Consider the following 21,877-nt stretch of genomic DNA (forward strand, 5'->3'; position numbering starts at 1 on the left):
GTGTATAAAAGGAGACAGGTGCAAAGCCGGCTTCAGATCACCTGTCATTACACCTGGCTACCAGCCCCCAAGAGCAGGGCAAGAGGGAGAGACTCTGGACAAGCCCGCCAGCATCCTTCTGCAAGCACAGCCGCTCCAGCCAGAATGGTAAGGGTGCCGCCTCTGCCACCTCCAGGTGCCCGAGGGAAATGCTGGCCTTATCCCGCTGGGACGGTTTCTAGTGCGCCGGCTGAGATGCATGAGGCAGGATCAGCCTGGCGGAGAGCAGAGCGGGCTGAGGTGCCACCAGGTGTACACAGGCACCTGTCTCTCTCCACCACACAACTTTCAGGTTTGTCTGTGTGGATGCTTGGGTTTATAGGGAGAGGCCGTTGCTCAGCCGTCGAGCACATGGGTTTGGGTGCAGAATAAGTCTCAGATTCTGTCCCTGGGGGCATCTTCAGTCACAGGGATCTTAGATAGGTGGTGGGAGGCAAGCTCCCCTCTCTGCCTGAGCCCTTGGAGAGCCGCTGCCAGCCAGAGTGGGCAATGCACAGCTAGGTGGACCAATAGTCTGATGCGGCTAAACTGGAATATCTGTTGTCTGATAGAAACCACTGGGTATCCAGACAAGTAGCCAATTTCTGTCTAGGGATATGTAAGACACAGGGAAACGATATTAAAGCTGATGCAAAGTTTTAAACTCATTTGACTAGCTCAAATGTTCATGCAGCTATTTTGTTGTTGTATTGAACTATTGTCGTTTTAATGATGTTTTAACTGTCATACTGGTCAAGAACTGCAATAAATTATAATAATTGACTCAGTAGAAGATTGCGCTTTGCATGTTCGGTGTATGCTGGGGCACTGAGTGCAGCTTTAGATCTTTCATTTATTTATTAATTAAAATATGGATGTATCGTTTTTCCCCTTGGCTCAAGGAGGCTAGCTGCTTTCGTTTCAATTGTGATTGTAGTTTTGGGAGAGAATAACCTTTCATTTGGGCAGTGTTCAAGTATAACCATACATTCAGCGGTTCAGAAAACATTTAACTTTTCAAAGGGCAAATGCGGACTAAAGAAACAAACAAAGCCAAGCAGAAGACCTCAGCCTGGCTACTCTCGTTTGTGGGTTGTGGTTTTTCCCAATAAGACTTGAGTTTACAAAAACCACCTGCTGGTTAGATTCCTGATCTGCATCTTAACTGTCTCTTGTCTAGGAAAAGCCTTAAAACGTTATCTCTCCTTTTTAAAAAAATGTAAAGTATGATGACAGTCAACGTCTCTTATGAGACAGCGTGGTGTAGTGGTCAGGGTGTTGGACGACAATCTGGGAGAAGTTCGAATCCACACCGTGCCACAGAATCTTATTAGGTGACCTTGGGCCAGTCACACATTCTCGGCCTGACCTACCTCGCTGGGTAGTTGTGAGGGTAAAATGAAGATGAGGAGAATGAAATAAGCCACTTTGGGTCTCCGTTTAGGAAAATCTGGGGGCATGAGTCAATAATCATAATAATAGCCTCCGGGTTTCCATGCAACGGGAGAAGCTCTCCTTCATGTGTGTGTGGCATCCCTTTTAACACGATGATTTCAGGCTCCCTTCTTTTCTCTTATTTCGTTCTGTTGCTTCACATGCAAATGGCAGGCTGTCAAACTGCTGACCGACTGACTTCCAGCGCAACCCTAAACACAGTTATGACCTTCTAAGTCCATTGAAGCAACTATGCTTAAGACTGCACTTGCTCATTGCTTTTCTCCTGCCTCGAAGAGTACTTGAGGATAAAGCGGAGACTTAAGCATGCCCACAGCAACGCGTTCTATTCCAATCAAAGTGGATTTGCTGGTGAGAAAGTGCACATTTTCCCCAGCCAAATTCTCAAAACGCAAAAAGAAGCTCCCATGCAGAGTTTTGAGCAATCAGATGGGGAAAATGGGCATCTAGAGAGCAGCAAATCCAAGGCAAAACCTCCCATGCATTTTCGCCCACAGTCTCTCAGCCTAATCTGCCTCACAGGGTTGTCGTGAGGATGAAACGGAGGAGAGGAGAACGACATTAGCTGCTTTGGGTACAAATGATGTAAAGAAAGAAAGAAATTCTGGTTAACTGGAAGTGCAGGTCTGAACTCAGGAAGCTGCCTTATACTGAATCAGACCCCCCCCCCCTTGGTCCATCAAAGTCAGCATTGTCCACTTAGACCGGCATCAGCTCTCCAGGGTCTCAGGCAGGGGTCTTTCACATCACCTACCCTTTAACTGGAGATGCCGGGGATTGAACCTGGGACCTTCTGCATGCCAAGCAGATGCTCCACCACAGAGCCCCGGCCCCTCCAGTCTGCTCTTCAGCCACCTTCCCTCATGCCCAAGGCCTCTCTCTCTCTCTCCGTCCAGAGGTCTCTCCTCCTGTTTGCGCTCCTTCTCCTCGCCTGGACAGAGGCCAAGCGGCATCACCGCCAGCACTGCTTCAACCCCGACGAAGTGCCTGAGGGGCACGTGCCCACCGAGTTCCTCAGCAGGGCCCGGCGCTGGGACCGGCACAGCGCCGTGCAGTTGGTGCCCTACCTGGAAAAGGAGCTGGCCGAGGGGCGGAGGCATCGGAGGCATTCAGGGTCCAACTGCCCAGCTTTGCGGGTCCAGGACTTGCGGCACAGCAGCATCCACCAGCGGTCCATCTCCCCTTGGAGCCACCGGTAAGGAAAGGAGAGAGGAAGGAAGCTGAATAGACTGGCCGGGGGTCCCCAACATGGTGGCCAGAGAGCCAGCGTGGTGTAGTGGTTAAGAGCGGTGGTTTGGAGTGGTGGACTCTGAACTGAAGAACCGGGTTGGTTTCCCCACTCCTACACATGAAGCCAGCTGGGGGACCTTGGGCTAGCGTAGGATTGCCAGGTCCCTCTTTGCCACCGGCAGAAGGTTTATGTTACCTGGAGGTTGGCAACCCTAGGCTAGCCACAGCTCTCTCAGCCCCACCTACCTCACAGGGTGTCTGTTGTAGGGAGGGGGAGGGAAGGTGATCGTAAGCCGGTTCGATTCTTCCTTAAGTGGTAGAGAAAGTTGGTATATAAAAACCAACTCTTCTTCTTCCTCCTCTTCCTCCTGCTCCCGGGGGTGCTATGATTAGGGTTGCCAGGTCCCTCTTCTCCACCGTCAGGAGGTTTTTGGGGAGGAGGAGGTTGGAAACCCTAGCTATGATCTCTGCTGACACTTTTCCCAGCACCTGCCGGATGCTTTTAGGAAGTGGGCAGAGCCAGGTGAGGCTTTTGCCCAGCAAGGCCTCTGATTGGCCACTGGAGTTTCGATTGGCTGTGCAGCTTTTTAAAAACATTCCTACGGCAGCAGCGGCCACCCCAGGCCAAGGATCTTCACTGTGTGGCCGACGGTCAGCTTAGGGTTGCCAGGCCCATCTTCGCTACCAGCGGGAGGTTTTTGGGGTGGAGCCTGATGAGGGTGGGGTTTGGGAGGGGAGAGACTTCAATGCCATAGAGTCCAATGGCCAAAGCGGCCGTTTTCTCCAAGTGAACGGATCTCTATCGGTTGGAGACCAGTTGTAATAGCAGGAGATCTCCAGCTAGTACCTGGAGGTTGGCAACCCTAGGTCAGCTGCGCGCATCAGCCCTTCTCTGGTTGGCCTGACTGGTCTTTCTCCTTGCCACAGAATTGACGAAGACGAGAACCGCTACCCGCAAAAGCTTTCCTTTGCCTACTGCCTCTGCAAGGGCTGCATCAATGCCAGCACAGGCCTAGAGACCACCGCCCTCAACTCTGTGCCCGTCTACCAAGAGATGATGGTGCTGCGCCGCAAGCCGTGCCCACGCAGCCACGTGGAAGCCACCCCCGCCCCCACTCACCCCGCCGCCTTCACCTTAGTGGTGGACTACGTCAAGGTGCCCGTGGCCTGTGCCTGCGTCCTGCCCCAGTCCAACAGATGAGAGGGCGAGGGCCCCGTGGTGCCGAGCCACGCCTTTGCCGTGTCCCGCCACCCCAGTCTGCTTGCGGGGACACCGCATTACACCCCCTCCCCCCCAGTACTGTGTTTGTTTCAGAGCTCTTGTGCATTTCAACTGGAGGCCCTCCGTGGTCTTAGAAAAGGTGGAACAGCCGGTCTGAGGCGCACCACGGATGCCTCCTAGCAGCCGGGGCCCATCATCACCGGCCACAAAAGCATTTTCAAGCCCTTGGGAATGCTCCCCCCACCCCGGCTGAAAGCTTTTTCTAAAGCCACCGATTCCGTTCCTCGGGAATGGGTGGTCAGGATGACCCCCGGGGGCAATTTCTCTAAAGTAACATGTGAAAAATGGGGTCCCCCATGTCGCTCTACATTTCTGAAAAGAGACGTGTCTCGCGAGACTCCCCTTCCCTCTCCTTGGGTGTAAAAGAGGCACCTCAGCAATCCAGGGTCAGTAGATACTGTCAGAGGACACAATCCTCTGCAGCTAGGGTTGCCAGGCCTAGCAGGAGATCTCCAGCTAGTACCTGGAGGTTGGAGAGAATGAAGGCTCAGTGCTGTATAGATGATGGAAAAGATCCAAACAGCACTACAAGGTAATATCAACACAAGATAAATTTATAAAGGTGCAGGTAAGTGCAAGGAGTGAACATATGTACAAAAATTAAGGGAAACACAATCAGGTTTTTTTTTTTAAACAATTAGCATAAATAGTCCAGCAAGATATGCAATATGACAAAAGAAATTGTCCAATGGATCACATAAAAACAATATAACTGTCCATGAAAGACTTTCCTGTACTTCTCGGTAGCTGGACACAAAATGTCAAAAATGAGGACCACAGCGAGGAGGTGCCAGAAGAGGTGCCCGGACGTGTCGTCTAGATCATGCACACGTTTCGCACATGGCTTCATCAGCTACACATATCAGAAAAGTTTATAACGATCATATCAATTTCAAAGAGGGACCGAGAGGATTTCTATATAGGTCTCCAAAGCATATGCTAATTGTTTTTTAAAAAAACTGATTGTGTTTCCCTTAATTTTTGTACATATGTTCACCCCTTGCACTTACCTGCACCTTTATAAATTTATCTTGTGTTGATATTACCTTGTAGTGCTGTTTGGATCTTTTCCAGTACCTGGAGGTTGGCAACCCTATCTGCAGCGGTCTCCCGTTCAGCACCCATTGAAACAAACGCTACGCGGCCACGCTGTTCCGTAATTCAATGGTGCTCGAATGGGGAAACTTCCCAGTGGATCATGTCCTCGGGAGAATGTCTCTCCTTTGCCCTTTTCCCAAGCACAACATTTCCATGGCATTGTCCCCTTGATTCCACAGCGTTGCCTCCATCTCCTGGCTTGTGGGGTGAGCCATCCTGCTTCTGGGCTCATCCCATTCGTCCTGGGATCTACTAGGGGTGCTCTAGTGAAGGGGACTCAGCACCACTTAGGACAACTCCTTTCTATGCTAGGCATAGCAGTGAGCCAGTGCTGACTCAACGGGACGTGCTGAGCTCGGTCAGCCCCCTAAACCACGTATTTATTTGTGATTTATACTATTTGTATTTGTACTATTTATTCTCAGTTGTGAAATTTCTAGGTGCTTAAATTTATTCCTTTGCCAGAAGCACCACACAGCGTTTTTGCTGCTGGGCCGGCCTCTGACTTCCCGTACTTTGCGTCTGTCAACCAGCCTCTCTGGGCTAACCATCACATCAGCCCGTGGCACGGTTCCTGCAGCTTGGTTGCACATCAGCGTGCAGACGATGTTCCGCCAACCCTGCAGTGCGGCGCAATTGGCTGGAGGAGTTTTTGTGCCAGTGTGCAGCTGACCCCAAACTGCCCGGCCAACTTTGCGCCAGAACAGAGGTGGCAGGCGAGAGCACCGGAAGCAGCAGAGTCTGATCTGGGGGGGGAAGTCTGCTCTCCATTACTCCTGAGCAATTGCAAATTTGCGCTTGTGGTTACAATGCCAGGCCAGTGCCAGCCTGCCAGGTAAGGCGCTGGCACAGGACAGGCATCAGGCTACTGGCCAGTCCAGCTCTCTCGCCCAGCTGCTTCTCTTGGGTGGGGAAAGTTCTGTTGAAGCCCTCCTGTGCTGGAAGGAGCTGGCCAAGAGATTTGTGAGTCCAGGAAAGCCACGCTAGAGATTCTCAAGACTAGACTCTTGGATCGTGGCCCCTTCTTCCACACAAACAGGCCTGTCCTTGGAAGGCCAAAAATCTAAACCACAGTTCGAACCAACTGCAAGCCAAGTCTATAAGCGGTGTTTGCAAATGCTGTTCATTAAATGAGCTCACTTTTGCTAGTCATGGCATGGGACGCCCACCCCGGCTTCCTGCCTGAGTTTTATCAATGTATTTATTTATTATTTATTAAAAGATATTTATATTGTCACCTTGCCCACTTAGACTCAAGGTGGCAAACGAAGTTGCAGAACAAATGAAACACAATATAATTGTCGAATCAGCATTCCCGACCCATTTTATTTATCTCAGGGGCCTAGCGACTTTCCCCCTCATTTACATAAAAGGAGATGTTCTCAGGATAGGTCATTCCATATTAGAGGCCAAAGACTAAAGTCTGAACCGGGCTACATGGGAAAGCAAAGCTAATTCTCCACAGAAGTCCAAACCCTTTGGAGCAGCAAGTATTCCGTGCCTTGTTTGCATCAGGGAATAGCGCTCTATTTATTTGATAGTCTATTGAATGTTTAATTGTTCTATTTAAATTCTTAATAACGATGCTTAAATTATTAAACTATTTATGCAAATGTATTATTTATTACGTGACAACTCTGTATGATGGAAGCGAGCATTGCCCAAATTGGGCTGCAGAAGTTTTCTCCTGTGTGAAACTTTCTTAAATGCATAAAATAAATTTTTTATTTCTCTAATGAAAAAAAAAAACAGAGCTCAGTTCAGTTTGTGTTTTGTTTTCAACGCCGCCAAAGAACTGTGGGGTCAGGAGAGATTCAAGGGCCCCTAGCTGCATTCGACCCTAGAGCCTCTTTCAGGTTTCCTACAAATTGTTGCCAACTGTGGGTTGGGATTCCTGGAGATTTGGGGGTGGATCCTGGGGAGGGCAGGGTATGGGAGAGGCCCCAACTGGGTATTCTGCCATCAAGCCCACCCTACAAAGCAGCCGTTTGCTTCAGGGGAACTGATCTCTGTGGGTCTGGAGATCAGTTGTAATTCTGGGATATCTCCAGCCACCACCTGAAGGTTGGCAACCCTAGGCCACAGTTTGACACAAGATGGACAGAGCGGGTGGAGGAGGAGGGGGGGAGGGCTTTCAAGCAGACAGCTTTAAATAGCCTGCTGGTGAATGTTTCTACTCTGCAAAGGAAAGCATCCCCCCTCCCACCATTCAAAAACTTCATCAAGGTGGGGATGCTGCATGTATGCTGCAAAGATGGAAATTCTTCCAGGCCAAAGTTGCAGCTTGGACATTAGAATGGTAATTCTAAATAAAGTGCAACCTACTTATAGGAATGATTTAAAGACTCGAACCATTTTGGAAGAAATCCCTTTTGCAAAACTCATCTGTAGAACCAAAGAAACCCTGCAGCGCCATCTCCAGGCCTGGGAAACAAAATGTGCCAATAAGCCCCTTTGCCAGTTGCTTGGGACTCTTAATAGCATGGCTGAGCTCCTGGCTGTTTTTGTCAAGCTGTAACCCACTTGGGGGTGGGAGGGAAGCTAGGTTGATAAATGCAGCTTCAAAGGAGACAGAAACCGGGATGTTCCAGCTCAGGAAGAGGTGAAGAGAATGCTAGTATCCAGCTGGCAGGTCGGTCTTGCCTGGTGCAGTCAAGTAATCGATAGATCCGGTTGGCCCTTCTGTGCCAGGCCCTTTCACCCGCTGCTCACAGTGGTTGCCGTATCTTCTTCGGATGCTATGTATGAACGGCAAACACTGTGAATTTATCACATGCACAAAACCGTGCCAATAGGAAGGTGGCAGCTTGCTCTTTGAATGGATTAGTGCATTGCCAGGAAAGAGGGGCAGACCCACAGTGTGTTTCTCCCTCTGGAGCACAGGATGGAGTTGCCTGGAAGGTTCCCAGCGTGGTGTAGTTTGGAGCGTGGACTCTGATCTGGAGAACCGGGTTTGATTCCCCACTCCTCTGCGTGAGCGGCGGACGCTAATCTGGTGAACCGGCTTGGTTTCCCTGCTCCTACATGTGAAGCCAGCTGGGTGACCTTTGGCTAGTCACACTCTCTCAGCCCCACCTACCTCACAGGGTGTCTGTTGTGGGGAGGGGAAGGGGATGGTAAGCAGGTTTGATTCTTCCTTCAGTGGTAGAGAAAGTAGGCATATAAAAACCAACTCTTCTTCTTCCCTGAGGTCTTGTCAATGCTGCCTGCCAATCACAGGGGCATAGGGACATGTCCCCCCACCCACACGGTTCCCCACAGCTCAATCTATGACATCCCGGAAGCTCTTTTGATCCCTGCAGTCTCCCAGAGAAGGTGCATTCCAGCCCCAGGCTAGGTCAAGACAAGAGCCAGCAGCGTGGGTCTCCAGGCTGTGACCCGAGAGATGGGTTGGGTGCACTGTAGCTCCCATACTTCACCAGCCTAGGAGGAAATTGCCAGGAAGACCCATCCCACCAGCCATGGAAAGCTCTCTGCCCCAGCAGGCCAGGGTGGACGGAGGGGCGGGGCGCCCCTTGACCCCAGCAGTCCTTCTGGGTCAGGTGAGCTCAGCGTGGGTCAGGACAGCCAACATGGTGTAGTGGTTAAGAGCGGTGGTTTGGAGCGGTGGACTCTGATCTGGAGAACCAGTTTTGATTCCCCACTCCTCCGCATGAGCGGCAGAGGAGGCTAATCTGGTGAACTGGGTTGTTTTCCCCACTCCTCCACATGAAGCCAGCTGGGTGACCTTGGGCTACTCACAGCTCTCTTAGAGCTCTCTCACCCCACCTGCCTCACAGGGTGTCTGTTGTGGGGAAGGGGAAGGTGATTGTCAGCCGATTTGATTCTTAAGTGGTAGAGAAAGTCGGCACATAAAAACCAACTCTTCTTCTTCTCTGAGTCACTTTGGGCTTCCTCCCACTAGCTTTGGCGGCACGGGAGCAGGGTCAGAGCAGGCGGGTTCCAAGCCCAGACCCTTCTCGAGACAGGTCGTAGCCACAGCCTGAAGAACAGGGTACTTAAAGGGGTTCGTCTGAATGCTCCCAGATCTGTCTCTTGACAACTTCTCCAATGATGCAGAAAACCTTAATGAGTCCACGGAACAGAATTTCTGATAACAGCCCCCTCCCAAAAGTCCCTGGAAGGTGGGGAGCAGAATAGCCAAATTAAAAAAAAAAGGCAGATTCATTAAATCAGAAAATGGACATGAGTAAACAGTTTAGACTAAGTGTTAATTAAGTAACTGTTATATTAAAAAAGGTAAAGGTAGTCCCCTGTGGAAGCACCAGGTCATTCCTAACCCATGGGGTGACGTCACATCCCGACGTTTACTAGGCAGACTATGCTTACGGGGTGGTTTGCCAGTGCCTTCCCCAGTCATCTTCCCTTTACCCCCAGCAAGCTGGGTTCTCATTTTACCGACCTCGGAAGGATGGAAGGCTGAGTCAACCTTGAGCCGGCTACCTGAAACCGACTTCTGTCGGGATCGAACTCAGGTCGGAAGCAGAGCTTGGACTGCAGTACTGCAGCTTATCGCTCTGCACCACAGGGCTCCTTTTAACTGTTATATTAACAAGCTCTGATTTTTGTATTTGCAATATTGTGATGATTGTTAATTTATAATTTTATTATTGCTGAGGGTGAAGTGTTCCAAAATAGAAAATGGGTGTTCTAACATTGCATTGTATTGTCAATTTTTCTTTTTGAAATAATTTCTTTTTAAAAAATGACAGTTTCTCTGCCGCCACCAAGGAGTGACGTCACACGACCGAGAGGGAAACCCAATGGGGTCTTTCGCTCATTTTAATTACAATGTACAAACAAACACAAGAGTCCAACGCAGCGAAGAGGGAGCTGAGCCCACTGCACTTCTCCAGAAGTGGCTAGAAGCCCCCCACGCCTGCTGTTGCGGACACTGATAACGTGGCCGCCGCCAGGCTCTGTGCCTAAAGAAACATGACTGCCGCTGCGCCTGGTGGGCAGCCACGGACAAATGGGAAAGCAACAGACTGGCAGGGAGGGGTGTCCACGTGAGAGGCAGGCCAGCTGTGTGTGGGGGGCGCCTCTTCTTCCCCCCAAGCGTAGCAAAAGAGGCTCCAAAGTTGCTTCCTCGAGGGCAGCAGCAACGTGAGGATCCGTCGCTCCGCTTACATGTCGGCGGCGGGGTTGTCCTGACCCACGGCTGCCTCGTCAGGCTGCTTCCGGCGGGCTTCTGCGGGAGGTCGAGGCGGCGGGTTGGTTGGGGGGTGTTTAATGGTGGCCCCCACTTGCGGCCGTTCCTGGGGCTTGGGTTCGATGGGGTTCCACTCTTCGCCACGGATGGCAGCCTGCAGAAGAAACCCCGGGGAAGGCAAAGGGAGTCAAAGTCACCTCTGATTCGTTCTGTCCCTCTCTTCCTGCCATCCTACGGTAACAGACGTGTGGGGAGCCAGTGATTTATCAAAACTGATAAAAGGAAATATTTCTTTACACAATGCATAGTTCAGTTGTGGAACTCCCTGCCCCAGGATGGGGTGATGGCTGCCAACTTGGAAGGCTTTAAGAGGGGAGTGGACATGTTCATGGAGGAGAGGGTTATCCATGGCTACTAGTCAAGATGAATACTAGTCATGATGCACACCTATTCTCTCCAGGATCAGAGGAGCGTGCCTACTATAGTAGGGGCTGTGAAACACAGGCAGGATAAATGCTGCTGCAGTCGTCTTGTTTATGAGCTTCCTAGAGGCACCTGGGTTGGCCCCTATGTGAACAGACTGCTGGACTTGATGGGCCTGGGTCTGATCCTGCATGGCCTTTCTTATGTTCTTATGGGCTAGAGTGTTCCACTAGATCTGTGAGACCGGGATGCAAGTCCCCACCCGGCCAGGAAGTCTGCTGTGTAACTTTGGGCCAGTCATGCTCTCTCAGCCTATCTCACAGGGGTGATGTGATCATACATTGGGAATTTGAATTCAAATGAAGAGTTGGTTTTTATACTCCACTTTTCTCTACCTTTAAGGCATCTCAAAGTAGCTTACAATCGCCTTCCCCTCACAACAGACTCCTTGTGAGGTGGTTGGGGCTGAGAGAGTCCTGAGAGAACTGTGACTGGCCCAAGGTCACCTAGCTGGCTTCATGTGGAGGAGCGGGGAATCAAACCTGGTTCTCCAGATTAGAGTTCGCCGCTCTTAACCACTACACTACGCTGGCTCTCAAATGGGCTAAACTTGCCACATTCTGAACTTTGGTTCCAGCTCCAGAAATTACTAATAATAATGATTTGGGCGGGGGGGCGGTCCATTGCATTCCATTCCTCAGAAAACAATCAGCATATTTCAATTTAAAAAGTTTATTCCTTTTTTGGATGCCCGCAAAAGGGGGAAGGAGAGGATGGGCGATCTCTCTTATTACAAAATGATCAGGCAGAATTAAATAAATAGAAGTGGCATTTATGTCCTAAACGGAATGAGAAAACGTACATCATTTTAGACGTTGCTGTTTCAAGCAGCGTGCGAAATGTCGGAATATGATAAATGGACTTCATTAACGTATTTCAAACTGAAGTGTAGCATTAAGGGCTCCCAGCAGAGGGAGCAAGAGGACCGTCATTCCTTGGCTCCGTTGGCCAATGCCAAGAACTGGACGGCCATCCAGGAGGGCAGAAACCAAAAGGTTTACTGCCCAGAACAAGCAGAGGAAAAAGAATCCGCCAGGAAACACCCCCCTACACACACACACGCACACTTCCCAGCTGTGGTTGTAGGAATCGGGGTGGGGGGAAATAACCAATAAACAGCAGCCATTCCGTCAGGTTCTGGCCAAACCCACACAAGACTAGCGCAGCAAACTTTGTGGAATGGGTAGAATAATCAACAAATTGCTAGTTGATCAACTTGGGGGGGGGATTTCAATCACCGAAGCACCAAGTGACCCGCACACTGGAGGGTCCTTTGGTGACTGCTATTTAGAATCAGAGTCATAGAATCATCAGAGTTGGAAGGGACCACCAGGGTCATCTAGTCCAACCCCCTGCACAATGCAGGAAATTCACAACTACCTCCCCTCCCCCACACCCCCAGTGACCCCTACTCCATGCCCAGAAGATAGCCAAGATGCCCTCCCTCTCATGATCTGCCTAAGGTCATAGAATCAGGGCACTGCTGACAGATGGCCATCTGACCTCTGTTTAAAAACTTCCAGGGAAGGAGAGCTCACCACCTCCCGAGGAAGCCTGTTCCACTGAGGAACCGCTCTGTTAGAAAATTCTTCCTAATGACTAGACGGAAACTCTTTTGATTTCTAATTTCTAAAGGCCCCGGCACATTTCAGCAGCTGAAAACCGATCCCAAAAGAGCCTCTCTGCCCAACGACCTGCCCCTCTTATGCCATCCCACCACATTTCTCATATCACATTATGTAATTCTAACACATATCACTGTTGTTATATTTCTGCTTCTGCTTTTTTATATATGTTTCCTCCCTTTTTATTAGTTGCTGGATTTTGAGTCCCCCTTCTCATTCTTTTGCGTGTGTGTGTGTGTGTGAGAAAGAAAGTGGGGGGGAAATCACATTTCCTTCCGTATCCCAGCAACGGTGAAGCCCTGCTAAAACTGCACAGCTGCTGGCAATTAACTGATTATCGCTCCCGCCTGCTAAAAGGCAAATGATCCACCAACTACAATCAATTAATTGCTTGACCTCCCTGGGGTTGCGTGGGAAGGACGGAGCACCGCATTAGTCACTTACCAGTAAGTAGATGCCACTTGCTATAGCCAGGCATACTGTGCCCAGGATGGTGGACAGCAAGAACCCCGCGGGGACAGCCAAACTGCAAGCAGGAAAGACCAGTGAGAGAGGTGAGGGGGTGGACAGAACAGGGGCAAAGGCTTGGCTGGGCCTGAGGGCTACGACTGAGTCCCCACCTGCTGTTGAGAGCTCCGAGTGGGACCCTGGCTCTCTATTTCCAGCCCCATTGGGAGCAGGAATGCTCAGAAGTGTGCAGAGACCCACAAGTCCCCCATTTCCCTCTTAGCTGCACTTAATGGCACTTAGAGCTCAGTTCAGCGGGCTAATACTCTTGGCAAATTATTCAGAAGCTTGAGGGGAGGGGCTGTGGCTCAGTGGTAGAGCCTCTGCTTGGCATGCAGAAGGTCCCAGGTTCAATCCTCAGCATCTCCAGTTAAAGGGACTGGGCAGGGATGTGAAAGACTCCTGCCTGAGACTCAGGAGAGCCGCTGCCGGTCTGAGTAGACAATACTGACTTTGATGGACCACCGGTCTGATTCAGTATAAGGCAGCTTCATATGTTCATGTGTGGGCCCTGAATAAAAGATCCAGCAGGCTGCCTGTCTCCTCCATCCCACCATTCACCTGACTCTCCGAGGCGTTTCTGTGGGTGGGCCTCTGATTTACCACATGGAGTCATATTTATACAGAGAGCTTCACTCGAGTCCAGGAGCACCTTAGAGGCCAACAAAATTTTCAGGGTCTAAACTTCAGAGTTAAAGCTCCCTTCATCAGATATAAAAAAGACTCTTGAAAGCTCATACTCCTGAAAGCTTATTGGTCTCTAAGGTGCTCCTGGACTCGAATCTTGCTCTTCTACTGCAGAGCAACATGGCTACCCGCTTGAAACTATGAACATCTGAAAGTTTTTAAGACGATTTGTAAACTGGCTTTGGGTTTTGCAGAGGAAGTTAGAGCTGTGATTTCTAACAGGCATTGTCTGCCCCCCTGGAGTGATCTGCAAACTGGGTGCATTGTTCAAAACTTTCAGGGTATTTGGGATTTTAGGATTATCTGCAGCCCCTCCTCCCCACTTGCAAAGGCTTCTGACACCTAGTAGAAGAGAGTTGCTCAAACTTACTTATTTTTATTTACATTATTTATAGTCTGCCTTTCTCACAGGGATCCAAGGTGGATTACACATAGAGAGTCAGTGCAATAAACAAAATGGGACATTCATAGAATCATAGAGTTGGAAGGTACCACCAGGGTCATCTAGTCCAACCTTCTGCACAATGCAGGAAATTCACAACTACCTCCCCCCTCCACACCCCGTGACCAGAAGATGGCCAAGATGCCCTCCCTCTCATCACCTGCCTAAGGTCACAGAATCAGCATTGCTGACAGGTGGCCATCTAACCTCTTCTTAAAAACCTCCAGGGAAGGAGAGCTTACCACCTCCCGAGGAAGCCTGTTCCACTGAGGAACCGCTCTAACTGTTAGAAAATTCTACCTAATGTCTAGACGGAAACTCTTTTGATTTAATTTCAACCCCTTGGTTCTGGTCCGACCTTCTGGGACAACAGAAAACAACTCGGCACCCTCCTCTATATGACAGCCCTTTAAGTACTTGAAGATGGTTATCATATCCCCTCTCAGTCTTTTCATCTTCAGGCTAAACATACCCAGCTCCTTCAACCTTTCCTCATTGGACTTGAAGAAAGCCTGGCCAGCATCCTAAGGCAGGGCTGTGACTCCCACATTAAATAAGACTGTGCTGTACTGAAATGGTTCAGAGTTGCATTGGTCAAGGGACAGAGTCTGTGGCCCTCTACTACTGTATTGCCGCCTATCACTGTTAAGTGTGTTGAAGACCAGGTAGTTCTACACCGCCTAACATGTCATGTTTAAAAGCTCCTGTTTCAGAGTCCTGTTTGTTTTCTGATTTCTGTTGTCCGAACCCTCTGGCCCTGTTCATTGGCTGTCCCGTCCTGTCGATTGCACTTGACTTAACACTATCTCATCCGCCTGGAGCCTCAGCAAGAAAGGTGGAGTATAAATGACCAAATTATAATAACAATAATATTGCTGAGGACACACAAACGCTGGATGCTGATGTCAGAGGGATCCACTGTACTGCAAAAGCCATGTAAAGAGACATTGTGGCCCACCCAAAAATTGAAGCAGCAGGAAGAAGAGCTAAAGATGAGAATTCTGCATGCTTGCAAATACACACTGGCTTGGAACAGAAGTAACACCCTTACCTTGCGTGTAGGATGGCTCGAACATAATAATTCCTAGTGAGAGGTCCAAACACCTTCACCACCACTGTGAAATACCTCTGACCACTGTTAGGGATGAGAATAAAAACATTTATAAAGAGAGACAACCACAAACAGCCTCTGCTGAAGAATTCTGCAGTGCTCAAAAGCTTGCACCCTCCTAGCTACCCCATTAAGGATGGCCTGTATCCAACCATGCACTTCCTCCTAGCGGGTGGAGATTTCTGCTGATTCCCCCCCACACTGCCGACCCTCATTTTGCCCTAATGCTATTCTTGAGGTTCTGCTGACCCTCCAGGGACAAAATTTTGGGCAGGGGCTCACCTGGTTGCAGCAGGAGGGGAAAAACAGTTTGGTCCTGCTCCAGGCAGGATGGTTGAATTACTAAAGATACCATTTTGCACCTTCCAAGGAACCAGGCTGTCTACTGAGGGAGCCCACTCTTTGGTGATGCTGAGCTAACTTTTGATTTCCACGCTTCCCACTGTGCCAGCTGACAAAGTCCATGCTGTGGAATTACAGGTCCACGCCAATCAAGCCAGGTAGTGCCAAAAGAACGTGTGAATTTAACACACACAACCTACATGCAAAGTACAATTTGCCTCCCTCTCAGCTAAGTTGCCCTCTGGTGTTGGAGGTGGTACCAAGCTTCGTGAGCCCACTTAAGAGTCAATCTTCGCAACCACAGGCACTAGAAACTTAACAACTGAACCTCTCCGGCTGCTGCAGATTTTCTTCACTCGCGCAGAGTTGCAGCGCCCACAGCCCTGATCCTGACCATCGCCAGAAGGACCGGGAGTTTGACACTTACCATCTCTCCATGGTAGAACCTTTTTTCCTTTTCCCACGAGGATATTCCAACAGGCAAACAAACACACCAGCTGCTCTTCAAGGAATTCGGTTAAGGGGCAACAAATCTCTTATGCATCCCGATATTCTTGGGAGATTCCCAGAAAACCCTCTCCGCAGAGGCCTGTTAATTGCTACAGCACCCCACAAATCCCTCCTCACGTCAGCCCTGAGAGGTGGGAGGAGGAGTTTGGTTTTTAAAGAAATGGGTCGCTTCTTCTTTTTTCCAAAAGAGGAAGCGACATTTTAAAATACCCACAAACGGTAACATGGTGAAGAGTCTCTCCAAAGACACAGGGCCAGTTAGTGTTGGGTGGGGGTGGGAGATAGTTAAGCTGTACATAGGGGCACCCCACAACCATTTCCTTTATTGCAGCAGTTGCAAAAAAACAAAAAAGGGTGCCATAAAAATTGAACCCCTTTGGAGACTTTGCACATGTAGCAGAGACAGATTCGGACTCATCACCAACTCTATCCTAAAGTTTCAGAGAGAGTAAAAACATGTCCAGATGTCAATCGTCCCTGAAACTGAAGCAGGGAGGAAGTGATCTGCCCAAGGCCAGCCCATGAAAATACGCCCAAACCCGTTATCCACAGTGATCCACCCAACACACATTCTTTAAGCTCGGAGTGGGGGAATCTCTCAGCATCCGTGGATGATGGTATCAAAGTTTCCTGAACATGCTTTCCTGGGCCACTGCCACCCCCTCCCTGCTCTGCATTAAGCAACTTCCAAATTCTTCAACCAGAGAAATTCCACATTTTGCAATCACCAAGCTCTGTGTGGAGACTAACTGGATTCCCTTAGTTTACTGCTGTTGTCAAATCTGGGGTAACGGAAAGGAAGGATGCTCATCAACAGCGAGGATGAGGAAAGATGCCCAATCCTAATTCTCTGACATTCCCCTCCTCCAAGAACCCGGACTCAGACCCCTTCTATCTCCACTCGCTCATCTCTTTTGAATTCATGAAGACGACTCCAGATGGATCCCAAAAACTCTTCCACCCAAACCCAGAACTGTTCAGCTTCAGCAAGGTAGATTTTTTCCGCATCCTGCTCTGTCCCACCTGCAAATTACAAATCACCCATCTTCAGACTTTTCTCCAAAGAGTTTGGGACGCTGCAGGTTCTGAGCAATTTGTATGCAAACCGTGCCTTGTAAGAAACACACGTGCGCACCTCCACAATTGTCATGTGCCATAGTGTACACACAGGTTACCTGGTAATTCCTGCTTCCTATCTTGGAATTCCATAGCGACCATCTATTTTGCATGTATAAATGTTGCAATGCTCAAAGTGGCCCTATGGACTAGAAGCTTGGTTTTTTTTTTTGAAAAAACTATAATTACTGCAACCCGGCCAGATTTTTGTAACACCCAGACCTCCTCCCAATGTCCCGAAAGGACCAGCAAGAATTACGGCATTTCGTCCTAGCATGGGGGAGGGGCAAGGGAACACTTTATTTATTTAATCATACTTATATCCCGCCCTCCCCCGCCAAGCTCAGGGTGGCTGACATCATAAAATTCAACAGCAATTAACAAAACACAGGGGACACATCACAACTTGCCCAGAAGGATACATTGCGTAGGCTGCAAACTCCCAGCCGTGGAACTGGGCTGAAACGGCCACGATGCCACCGGTGATAAGAACTACAGACAAGAGAAAGATGAGTCATTTGGGGTTCAACGCTGGTTGCCTTTTTATCCTGACAAATAAAAAAGCCTCGATCCATTTGGTGGCACCGATTTTTCCTTGGATATACACACAAGATTCCATGCTTAATATTTATTTATTAAAACGTTTCTATCCCCCCTCCCTTTCCTCTTGATTCAAGGCGGCTTACAATAATAGTGGAACGTGCCACGTTACGTGGTGTTCGCACCGCTGTTCGGTGTGTTCCAAGCCTTTCACAGCCATCCACTCAGCCGTGCTCCTAACAGCCTTGTAAGGTAGGCCTCTGCCTTGAGCTCGTAGTGGAGATGGGGCAGGGAGCTAAGAAACGGTGGCTTCCCAGCATGTCTGTGGCAGAGAGGAGCTTCGAAGGGGGAACTTCCCACCTTGCGCTCTCAGCCGGCAGACCAGATTTCGATCTCGCTACTTTCAGAGATTGTGGTCCCCTGACCACCGACAACTGAGATGGAAATCACAAAATCGTTTTGCTAGGCTCACAACCTGATGGGCAGGAGGAATGAGAAGTGAAACCCACCATCTGCCACCCACATGCCCGTCACCTCCCCCATCCACCTCCTGCTGCCAAGAGTGAACCGGGGATGCTGATTTTTCTCATCCTTTTTGTATGAACTCCCGCTTCTTAAATAACATGTGCTATGTAGAAAGTGGAAAGAGAGATCTCTTTCTTTCTCTCTCCCATAATAAACCTGGGGACACCCAATTAAGTCGATGGGCACTAGGTTCAGGACAGACAAAAGGAAATTCTTCTTCACACAGTGTGTAATTAACTTGTAGAAGTCTGTCAGCCATAAGCTGAGATGGTTTCCAAAAGGACTGAGACATATTCCCAGGAGATGGATCAAATCAGTGGCTATTAGCCATGGAAATATAATAGAACCTCCATGCTTAGAGGCAGTGTATCTCTGAATGCCTACTGCTGGCAAGGGGGCAACAACAGAGGCAAGCTTCGGCTTGCCAACTTCCAAGGACCTCAAGTGGAGAAACAGGCTGCTGGACTGGATGGATCACTAGTCCGATCCCACAGGGCTCTTCCTAAGTTCGTTCTTGTGACTGTTGGAATGCGCTGACCCAGGTTAAGATTCCTTAAGAAAATAAAAAAACCCAGATCAAAGGGCCAGTTCCACAACAGACTTGCCTAAGTGGGGCAGGCTGTTTCTCTGGGTGGGATTCTCCCTTCCCAAGTGATCGTGTGACCCTTCCACCCACAATGTTCGCTCTGGCAGTAGACTGGAGTCTCGCCGCTTCCTCGGCGTTTGGGTCCGGCGGGCAACTGAATTTGTCGAAAGCAATCCTCGCCGCCACCACACCGGGTTCTGATTGCCAGAGGGGAGCCAGCTGCATGCCGGGGAGGCCTCCGTCAGAGAACCAGATGAGCGAGTTAGAAGACGCTTGACCCCACGGGACCTTGGCAGCATTGCGATGGCAGAACGGGCAGCAAACCACGCAGGGCTTAAAAGGGCCTGCTAAGCAGGTTGCCCCACAGCAGGGACCCCAGAAACCCATTCAAATGAGAGGCAGAAAGCTGCAGTTAGAACATAAGAAAAGCCCTGCTGGATCAGACCCAGGTCCATCAAGTCCAGCAGTCTGTTCACACGGTGGCCAACCAGGTGCCTCTAGGAAGCCCAAAAGCAAGACGACCGCAGCAGCATTTATCCTGCCTGTGTGCCACAGCACCTAATAAATTAGGCATGCTCCTCTGATCCTGGAGAGGATAGGAATGCAACATGACTAGTATCCATTTTTGCTGATAACCATGGATAGCCCCTCTCCTCTATGAACATGTTCACTCCCCTCTTAAAGCCTTCCAAGTTGGCAGCCATCACCACATCCTGGGGCAGGGAGTTCCACAACTTAACTATGCATTGTGTGAAGAAATACTTCCTTTTATCAGTTTTGACTCTCTCCCCCTCCAGCTTCAGCAGATGACCCCAGGTTCTGGTATTATGAGAGAGGAAGAAAAGCTTCTCCCTGTCCACTCTCTCCATACCATGCATAATTTTATAGACCTCTATCATGTCTCCCCTTAGCTGCCTTCTTTCCAAGCTAAACAGCCCTAAGTTCTGAATGCAACTTATGGCTTAGTGCTTAAATGTCCCACTACAAGCACAGCATGTGTTGGATCCGGGCGAGGATCTATGAAGTCCAGCACATTAAGCAACGTGATGTTTCCCAGAAGCCATCAAGAAGCAAGTGGCATGGAGTTGTGGTGAAATTCCAGTGTGCTTTAGGACACGCAGTGGATGTGTTGCATTCGTCTAACAGGGGAGGTTACAGCACTTTGTATTCCCAGCGATGTATTAAGAGTTTGAAAATGTTATAAAAAACATCGCTTTAAAAGGGTTTTTGGATGCCATGGCTAAAAAATGGTTGGAAGACGTCTTCACAGCTAAAGGGGCCAAACAAAGTGCGAACAGTATTTTTTATAACATTTTCAAACTCTTAATACATTGCTGGGAAGACAAGTGCGGTAACCCCCAAGGTCTTTGCAGTTAGCCAGTTCCCTCAGCAAGCAACCTGGCTCGCACGCCTGCACCATCCAGTGCCATTTGTTCAATGTGCACCTTTTGGCACCACACCTGTGTTCCCCCCACCCCGAGACCTGTGAAGTCGCTGACTGACTTGTGGCAGGTGCAGGGAGACGGCAGGAAAAGTTCCCTTTTGACTGCCTTTAAGCAACGATTTTGGCCTGGTGGCAATTATCCTACGTGTGGCTGGTCAGAGGTCCAGAAGCAGGGAGAGGCAGTGTGGTGGACGGAGCGGTGGATGAGCATCCCGGGCGACGTGGGTTTGAATCCCCACTTCTACCATGGAAGCTTGCTATATGACCTTGGGACCATCACAAAACCTCAGCTTGGCCTACCTCCCAGGGTGGTTGTTGTGAGAAAATGGAGGAGTAGAGAGCAATGAGTGGAGTGTTTTAAAAAGCTGCTTTGAATCCCAACAGGGGAAGAAAGTGTGATATAAACGAATAAAGGCAGGGAGTGGCCGATACTTGGTGCAATGGGAGAGCCCGCTCTTCCGGACGCCCACCTCGCAGGGCTTCTGCCTTAAGGGCTGCTAAAGCAGCTTTACTCACCAGGTGCCCCAAGGAAAGTGGTAGGTGGCAAAAGCGGGCGCGTGACGAGACTTAGGCTGGGAAGGACCTGCCTGCCCAACCCACCAGCAGGTTACAGCTGCCGCCCTTTCCTTCCCTTTTTCTCTGCCAGTTTGACTTCCCTGTTTTTGCTCCTGGGACTTCCTTAATCTTCCCTCTGCGGACTCATTTCCTCCTCCGGCCTGGGCAGATCCAGCCAGGGGCAGGAGGGTCCAAAGCCTTCCCAAACCTGAAGGGCTCTCCCCCACCCCCACCCAGAGGTTACAAAGCAGGGGTGGGGGGTTAAAGCCTGCCAGAGGGGAGAAGCCCCCAAAGCTTCTGAGCTGGACTTGCAGCGTGCAGGCCAAGTCGTGCAAAGCCCCCATCGGGGGCACTGGGTGGGTGGGAGCCCACCCTGCCCGGGGGGGGGGAGGGAGGGGTGCCCCGGGCATTTCCCCAGCAAAGGCAGTGGGCGCTCAAAAACCCAGGCGCGACTGGGGGGACCCCGGGAAGCCTTTGTGCCCACTGCCAAGTGGCCCAGCCCCCGCCGGCTCTGCGGGCTCGCCCCCCTCCTCGGGAGGAAGCCCCCCGGGACGCGCCGGAGCCGCCTGCCGAGTCCCGACGATGCCCGCGCTGCGACTCCGCGATCGGGCGCGGCGAGCGGGTGGGGGGAGCGCCGCCGCCGACTCCGGCCAGCCCGCGCCCACCCCGGGGGCTGCCACCCCCGCCCCACCCCAGCCCACCCTCCTGGGAGGGGGGGCGCTGCCAACGCCGCCCCTCCCTGCCGACGGCTCTGGGCGCTTCCCGAGGCAGAGTCGGGGGTGCGCGCTCCGGCTCCGGGAGGGCGCTCTGCACCCGCTCAGGGGCCCGTCGCCCCCCGCTCGCTCTCCCCCCCCCCCCCCGGCACTCACTCAGCCCGGCGGCCAGCGCCTGCTCGTTGGCCCACATGGCCCACTCGATGCGCCCCATCGCCGCCGCCGCTCTCGCTGCTCGGCCGGCGACGTCCCTTCCTGGCCGTCCGGGGCGGGGCGGCCGGAGCCCGGCCGAGGGGCGGCGCTGCCCGGGGCGGCGGCCGGCGGGCGGGCGGGCGGGGGGCGCTCGGACCTATTGCACCTCTCGCTTGGGACCCCCCCCCCAGCGCCTCCCGGACTCCGCCCCCGGCTTCCTTCGCCAAGTCTCCTCTCGGCTGCTCTGGGCGAAGCCGCAGCCCC

General features: G+C 50.9%; 2 protein-coding genes across 2 annotated transcripts; one reads left to right on the forward strand and one right to left on the reverse strand.

Moving 5' to 3' along the window:
* Nucleotides 1-1,779: 1,779 nt before the first annotated feature.
* IL17C (interleukin 17C) lies at nt 1,780-3,904 on the forward strand. The gene is made up of 3 exons (XM_056862392.1): nt 1,780-1,824; nt 2,370-2,668; nt 3,631-3,904. The coding sequence occupies exons 1-3, from the start codon at nt 1,780-1,782 to the stop codon at nt 3,902-3,904; spliced, it is 618 nt and encodes a 205-aa protein (XP_056718370.1).
* Nucleotides 3,905-7,697: 3,793 nt separating this feature from the next.
* LOC130488754 (cytochrome b-245 light chain) lies at nt 7,698-21,636 on the reverse strand. The gene is given in 7 exon segments (XM_056862393.1): nt 7,698-7,821; nt 10,169-10,389; nt 12,788-12,869; nt 15,031-15,114; nt 15,860-15,934; nt 17,481-17,550; nt 21,578-21,636. Coding segments are annotated over 7 exon segments (714 nt in total). The 5' UTR covers nt 21,636.
* Nucleotides 21,637-21,877: the final 241 nt, after the last annotated feature.

Source organism: Euleptes europaea, chromosome 17, assembly GCF_029931775.1.
Source record: "Euleptes europaea isolate rEulEur1 chromosome 17, rEulEur1.hap1, whole genome shotgun sequence".
Taxonomy (NCBI): domain Eukaryota; kingdom Metazoa; phylum Chordata; class Lepidosauria; order Squamata; family Sphaerodactylidae; genus Euleptes; species Euleptes europaea.

Bases quoted from the DNA above. Each gene is read 5' to 3' on its own strand.
- IL17C (XM_056862392.1), top strand. From the start codon at position 1,780: ATGCCCACAGCAACGCGTTCTATTCCAATCAAAGTGGATTTGCTG. The intron at 1,825-2,369 runs GTGAGAAAGTGC...CTCTCCGTCCAG, and splicing joins CAATCAAAGTGGATTTGCTG to AGGTCTCTCCTCCTGTTTGC. The intron at 2,669-3,630 runs GTAAGGAAAGGA...TCCTTGCCACAG, and splicing joins ATCTCCCCTTGGAGCCACCG to AATTGACGAAGACGAGAACC.